Genomic DNA, 8279 nt, shown 5'->3' with positions numbered 1-8279 from the left:
TTGCTAACTGTGCCGAAGCTACAAATTTGAATCTGCCCCCATAATTATTCTACTTTGTCTTTTATTACTTTTTTACTACTTTCGCCTATTTTGGTTACTAATTATTCTTCGGCTTTTGCCCGATTTTTACCCTTTGTGTGTTTTTATGTTTTCTTTTTATTATGATCTCACCTTTTAACCTATTCTTGACTTATATTGTCTTTCTATGCTTTTTATTTGTTATTATCGCTTGGTTTTTGTTTATGTAAAGCACATTGAATGACCTCTGTGTATGAAATGTGCTATATATATAAACTTGACTTGACTTGACTTGACACACACACACACAAATGCACACACACACACACACACATACACACATGCACGCCCACACACACATACACACGCACACACACACATGCACACACACACACACACACACACACACAAATGCACATGCACACACACACATACACAAACACACACACACACACGCACGCACGCACGCCAATACACACACACAAACACATTACGCCAATAATACATACACGACACATGTATTATGCACGCATGCACTCACACAATACCACACATTACAATGTACATGCATTAATAATAATACCATGCACGCTTTACACACACATGTACATGCACACACACGGTACACACAATAAATGCACATGCACACACACACTTCATACACACACACCACATGCACTCCTAATAATACACACATGCACTCACACACACATGCATGCACACGCATGCAAGTATGCACACACACACACACGCACATACATGCACAAACACAGACACACGCATCTTACTTTACCATGTAATACAATAATAATAATACTAACACACACACAAATGCACATGCACACACACACACACATGCACGCCCACACACACATGCACATGCACACACACACACACAAATGCACATGCACACACACACGCACACACACATACACATACACAGACACGCAAATGCAAATACACACACACACACACATGCACGCAATAACAATATACACACACACAGACACAAATGCACATGCACATTAATAAATGCACATACATTGACACACATTATGCCCACGCATGCTAACACACACACATACATTAATCAATAAATGCACATGCATCATCATCATTGACACATACACATGCATGCCCCACACACATTATGCATCACACACACACATTAATACACATGCCCATGCACACACACACACACACACAAATGCACATTACACACACACACACACACACATGCACGTACCCCACACACACATACACGCGATATCGCATTACATATTACACACACATGTAACAATACACAATAAATGTATTACGTGCACACACATTAATATTACACAAAAACACACACCTGTTACACACGCGACGTGACGCTTAACACACACAAACACACACACATTATTATTACATACATGCACATGCACGCATGCACTCACACACACACACACCGACACACGCACGCCCACACACACACACACACATGCACACACACACACAACAACACCCCGAAGACATGCACGCTTCTCGCCCACACACACACACACATGTATCTCACATTACACACACATGGACACGACACGTGATGTAGTATGTATTTCATATTATTAATGCGAGGGACATACATGCACAAACACAGACACGACACATGCATTATACACACACGGTATCCATGTACAAAACATCGATGGATATCGCGAATTCCATGCAGAAGTCACACTTTCTCCAAGACATTATACACGCATCGCAGTATGTACATGCACTAAATATAGACACACAACAAACATGCATATTACACATCCACATGTGCGTGAGATGCACACACACACACATTACACACGCATATTATCGCCGCTTAAAATGCAAATGTATATGTGTACACACACATTACATATTACACACATGTACGCTTCACACACACATGTATTACACACACACACACATACATTATTACACATACAAATGCACACACACACACGCACACACACATATTATTACACACACACAAAATGCACATATACATTAACACACATCGGCATATTACACACATTAAATGTATATATACACACACACACACACACATGTATCGCTTCACACACACACTATTAATATATTAAAATGTATATGCACACACACACACACACATACACACATGTATTTACCCACACACACATTATCGCATTACTACATTAGACATTATGTATACATGCACATGCACACACACACATATTATTATTAATAAATGTATATGTATTAACACAATACATACAAAAACACACACAATAATTCCACACACACACACATCGCGACGACGTGACAACAACACACAAACACACACACATTATTATACAGCATGTGTACATGTATCGTGAGCGTAATTTCACACACACACACACCGATATTAATGACGCTTCTAATACACACACACACACACACACATATTATACATTACATGTACTTCACACACATACACATTAATTGACCGATATGTATGTACACACACACACACACACACAAATACACCGGATATGTATTACACACATTAATAATAAATGCATTATGCACACACACACACATTACACACATGCACGCTTTACACACACACACACATTATTAATGCATATGCACACACACACAATAAATGTATATTAATGCACACACACACACACACACACATGCACGCCACACACATTATTACGTAACACACCTTACACACACACATTACTACACACATTAATGCGATATGTACACACACACACACACACACACACCATTAAATGCATTATGTACACACACATGTATCGGGCCACATTACACATGTATTATGCACATGTACACACACACACACACACACACACAATGTAAATGCACATGCACACACACACGCACACACACATACACAATAACAATAATAAATGCAAATGTACATTACATTAATACACACACAATACATGTATCGCCTACACACACACACACACATATTATATTAATAAATGTATTATGCACACACACACAAATGTATTATACACACATTATTACACACACACATGTATCGCACACACACATTATTACACACACACAAATGTAATATGCACACACACACAATACACATACACACACATGCATGTACTTCATTACGACACACACACACATGCCCATGTAATACACACACAAATGCACACACACATACACACATGCACGCCTTACACACATACACACACGACACGCACACACACAATACATGTATGCACACACATTAACACAATAAATGCACATGCACATGCACACATTAATACATACACAAACACACACACACCTACATCGTACGCGACGCACGCCAACATTATTATACATGACGCGATTAATACACATGTATTCAAAAGATAATACACTCACACAAATGCACATGCAAATGCACATGCACACACACACATTACTACACACATAATTCCCACACACACATGCATACATGCAATGCACACATTACACAATAATAAAATGCATATATGTTGGCACACACACCCACAATACCACATGCCCCACACACACACACACACACATTACAATAATACACAATAATACACACACACCCTTCTACACACAATACACACACACACATTATGCTCTTTTTACACACACATGGGGAGTATTATGCATGCAAGTATGTACACACACACGCATTATTGTTATTTACAAACACAGACACACGCACACATGTATTATACACACAACGCAGCATCCATGCACAAAAACACGTATGATTATCGCACCTTATGCAGTCACACGACAAGACGCACGCGACGCAGCATGCACACATGTGCACCAACATAGAGACACACAAAACACACACGTAGATACACATACATCCATGCGCATGCACACACACACAATAATAACACACACACGCATCGCGCAGCATGCACATGCACTAACATAGACACACAAACACACACGCATACACACACATCCATGCGCATGCACACACACACACACGCACGTGCATGCACATGCACTAACATAGACACACAAACACACACGCATACACACACATCCATGCGCATGCACACACACACACATGCGCGCACACACACATGCACAAACACAGACACACACAAGCACACATGCACAAAAAAGACACATTTACACACACACAATAATACACACTCATACATTTATTAATATGCATTACATGTTATGCACACAAACACACATACAAACATAACCCTGTGTTGCTTGTTTGTGTGTGTGTGTGTGTTTGTGTGTGTGTGTGTTTGTACATTTCTGTGTTTGTGTGTGTGTTTGTACACTTGTGTGTGTGTGTGTGTGTGTTTGTACACCTGTGTGTGTGTGTTTGTACACTTGTGTTATGGCAGGAGCTGGTGTGTGTGTGTGCGGTGAAGGAGGTGGAGCTGAAGATGCTGATCACCAGGGGAGAGTGTGTGCAGAGGAGCTTCCCAGCCGACGTGCGCAAACACATCCAGGACCTCAAGGACTCCTGGGACGCCCTCCAGACTCACTGCATCACCTGCAAGAGGTGGGGCCAACCCTACACACACACACACACACACACACACACACACGTACACACACACACTCACACACACACACATATGAATTATGGCAGGTGCCGTGTGGAAAACGGCTGCTTTTCAATTGTGAGAATAGGCTACTGTCATGTTAAATTGGCTTGCCATATAATTTCCGCTACTGTAGTCTGTCACGTTAAACTGGCTTGCCATATCATCTCCACTACTTCAGTATTTGGGCAGTGGCTCACTGGTTACGCCAGAAGGAAGCCTTTTGTAACCGAGGGGTTGCCGGTTCAAACCCCTACCAGTAGGAATGGCTGAAGTGCTCCTTGAGCAAGGCACCTAACCCCTCACTGTTCCCTCGAGCCAGCTGTTGTTGCAGGCAGCTCACTGTGCCGATTAGTGTGTGCTTCACCTCACTGTGTGTTCACTGTGTGCTGAGTGTGTTTCACTAATTCACGGATTGGGATAAATGCAGAGACCAAATTTCCCTCACGGGATCAAAATAGTATATACAGTATACTTATACATACTTAATACTATGTCACGTTAAACTGGCTTGCCATATCAACTCTGTTCGCCCAATGTTGGCATAGTCAGGATTTAGTTTCCGATAGGCTAAGCAGCTACTTGCTAAAACGAGTGAATCAAACTTCTTTAACATGTCTTACTGACCAAGATAGACCAATGCATTGGAAAAACATTGAGAAGGCCCGTTCATTTGAACATTGAGAAGGCCAGTTCATTTGAGGCCCGTTCATTTGAACACTTGGAAGGCCCGTAAGGCCCGTGAGGTTCATTTGAATGGAACTTGTGAACTTCTGTAGCGTTCTGAAAAGCTGTATAATGATGGGCTACCTTAATGGGCTAATGATAAAATAGTGATAGTATATTTATAAAGCTGTATAATAATATGGCTAATGATAAAATAGTGAAAGTATATTTATAAAGCTGTATAATAGGCGAATGATATAATAGTGAAAGTATATTTATAAAGCTGTGTAATAATATGGCTAATGATGATAAAATAGTGAAAGTATATTTATAAAGCTGTATAATAGGCTAATGATAAAATAGTGATAGTATATTTATAAAGCTGTATAATAATATGGCTAATGATGATAAAATATTGATAGTATATTTATAAAGCTGTATAATGGGCTAATGATGATATAGTGATAGTATATTTTTACCACCATATTTCTCTAATGATGGGCTACTTAGTTATAGTTATGAAAAGCATTGTTTAGTTTTGGCCAGTAAAAATGTGTCTGCCTGGTCATTTTGAGATAAACGGCTCAGGAAACCAGCTGATTAGCTGATTAGAACTAGCCAGGCCCCGCCCACCTAGATCTTCTTTCAGGGAGGTCTAATGTGGAACACCGTAGTCCATAACCGTTTCCCTCAGACAGGAAACATGTCAGGCCAATCATCGACGAGAGGGGAACACGAAACTTATTGTTATAAACAGAAGCAGCAACATCTGCAAACATCAAAAAATGTTGTTAGAAAAGTGCAGAAATGTATTTATAGCAAAGGTAGACCCACATATGTTGTTTCCTGACTGTTGGTGCTGTTTAATGGCGTATGTTTCCTGACTGTTGGTGTTAGGGTTAGATGTTTAATGGCGTTTACAAACGGAAGTTTGGGAGGAGCATGATGGAATGTGCCACGCCTCCTTCAATCAGTCAGGCTATTTATTCACAGCCTCCTTCAGTCAGTCAGGCTATTTATTCACAGCCTCCTTCAATCAGTCAGGCTATTTATTCACAGTCTACCTGCCGAAGTTGCAGCATCAGTGTTACTCCGCTTGCAAAGACTCGTTTTGGTTGAACTTTTCCCCAGTCAGGGACCGCGTTTTCCCCCCAGTCAGGGACCGCGTTTTCCCCCAGCCAGGGACCGCTCCCAGCCCCAGCGTTTTCCCCAGCCAGGGGGGCCCCTTTTCCCCAGCCAGGGACCGCGTTCCAGCCGCGTTTTCCCCCAGTCAGGGACCGCGTTTTCCCCCAGCCAGGGACCGCGTTCCAGCCACGTTTTCCCCCAGTCAGGGACCGTCAGGGTGTTGAGCAGGTACTCGATCCTTTTTCACTTTCCTCTCCTGCTAGCCGATCAACCGAGCACCAGCGCCACAGCGCGGAGCTCCGTTCCTCCAGCGTCTCCCCCTCTGTTCATGCAACATGTTTTCAACTCAGCAAGTTATGGCAGCCTGCGTGCAGCCCTCTACCTTGCCTTCCGCTACTGCGGCCTCTTTCTCTTTTCCAGCTAATCAACCCTCCCCACTTTTCTCTTTGCAGACCCAGGTGCTGCGCAACCTCCTCCCCCTTCCCCCGTAGCAACCTCCTCCTCCCCGAACTTCACAACCGCGTGTTTTGGGCTGTGACATCTACTCTCTCCTGCAGCCCTATACAATTTTGGCTAATTACATTTTTCCATCCTGTTTCTACAGACTAAGGAGCCGATCAAGCTCTCAAAACTCTCGGCCCGTGGTCCTCCGACACCTATCACTCTTAGATCAAATCTCTCTTGCGCGCTCCCGTTGAATTTGTTCCACGTGGTCCTAGCCATAGGGTCCCTCATCTTTAACGCAATTTTTGGGGTGTATGGCGGAATCCTGCACGACTCCTGCCAGAGACTTCGCCAAACATGCTTTTCTATTATGCTATTATATATTTTTTGCAAATTACGGAATGTGAACTAGTGAATTGTCAGTTTGTCAATTGTCAGAATTGTCAGTTTGCCTGCTACAACAGCGGTGCTCGGGGAGTAGTGAGGGCTTAGGTGCTTTGCTCAAGGGCACTTCAGCCCTCCGGTTACAATTCCGAAGTGCTAACCAGTAGGTCACGGCTGCCCACCAGCTAGCTGCTAAAACTGTTTCCCACTGAGTGCCATTAGCAGCTATTCGCTAACCCTGTTTCCCACTGTTAAGTGTGAGTGCCATTAGCAGCTATTCGCTAACCCTGTTTCCCACTGTTAAGTGTGAGTGCCATTAGCAGCTATTCGCTAACCATGTACAGTATCCTAAATTTCCAATAAGTGAAATGCCAACTACCTCCATCACACTAAGCCCCCGTTACCCACTAACTGCTAACCCTGAATGGTGCTAAGTGTATTTAGACACGAACACTGTATGCTACTGTGTAGTCAGCTACTAAATGCTAACCCTGTATGCTACTGTGCAGTCAGCTACTAAATGCTAACTTTTTATCCCACTGACTGCAGTTAGCTACTAAGCCGGTATGCTGCTGATGTTACTAAAAATAACTAAAACATTTCTGCAGTACAATTCTGAAAAGTGGAGTACAATGTACTTGTATGCACCTGAGTGCAGTTGGCCCCTGACCTCCCTTGCTGTGCCTCCCAGTGACCTGGAGGGGGCGCTGTGCCAGTGGACGAGCTACCAGGAGGACGTGGGGCTGTTCATCAGCTGGCTGGAGCGTGTGGAGGGGAACCTGGTCCAGTCGAGCCGCCAGCACCCAGAGATGAGGGACAAGACAGGGACCCTGAGCAGGGCTAAGGTTGGACATCATGCAAACATGCACACACATGTGCACACACACGCATAAACATGATACACACACAGCACCCAGAGATGAGGGACAAGACAGGGACCCTGAGCAGGGCTAAGGTTGGACATCATGCAAACATGCACACACATGCACACACACACGCATAAACATGATACACACACGCACACACACACACACACATAAAAATGATACACACATACACATACAC

General features: G+C 43.0%; 1 protein-coding gene across 1 annotated transcript in view; it reads left to right on the top strand.

Annotated features, from left to right (window-relative positions):
* Positions 1-8279, top strand: part of syne1a (spectrin repeat containing, nuclear envelope 1a) — a 302008-nt gene that overhangs the window by 101648 nt on the left and 192081 nt on the right. The window contains 2 exon segments of the mRNA XM_048249742.1: positions 4392-4552; positions 7906-8059. Of these exon segments, the coding sequence (XP_048105699.1) occupies positions 4392-4552; positions 7906-8059 (315 nt within the window).

Source organism: Alosa alosa, chromosome 8 (assembly GCF_017589495.1).
Source record: "Alosa alosa isolate M-15738 ecotype Scorff River chromosome 8, AALO_Geno_1.1, whole genome shotgun sequence".
In the NCBI taxonomy this organism is placed as follows: Eukaryota; Metazoa; Chordata; class Actinopteri; order Clupeiformes; family Clupeidae; genus Alosa; species Alosa alosa.
This window is presented reverse-complemented; position numbering and strand designations above follow the sequence as displayed.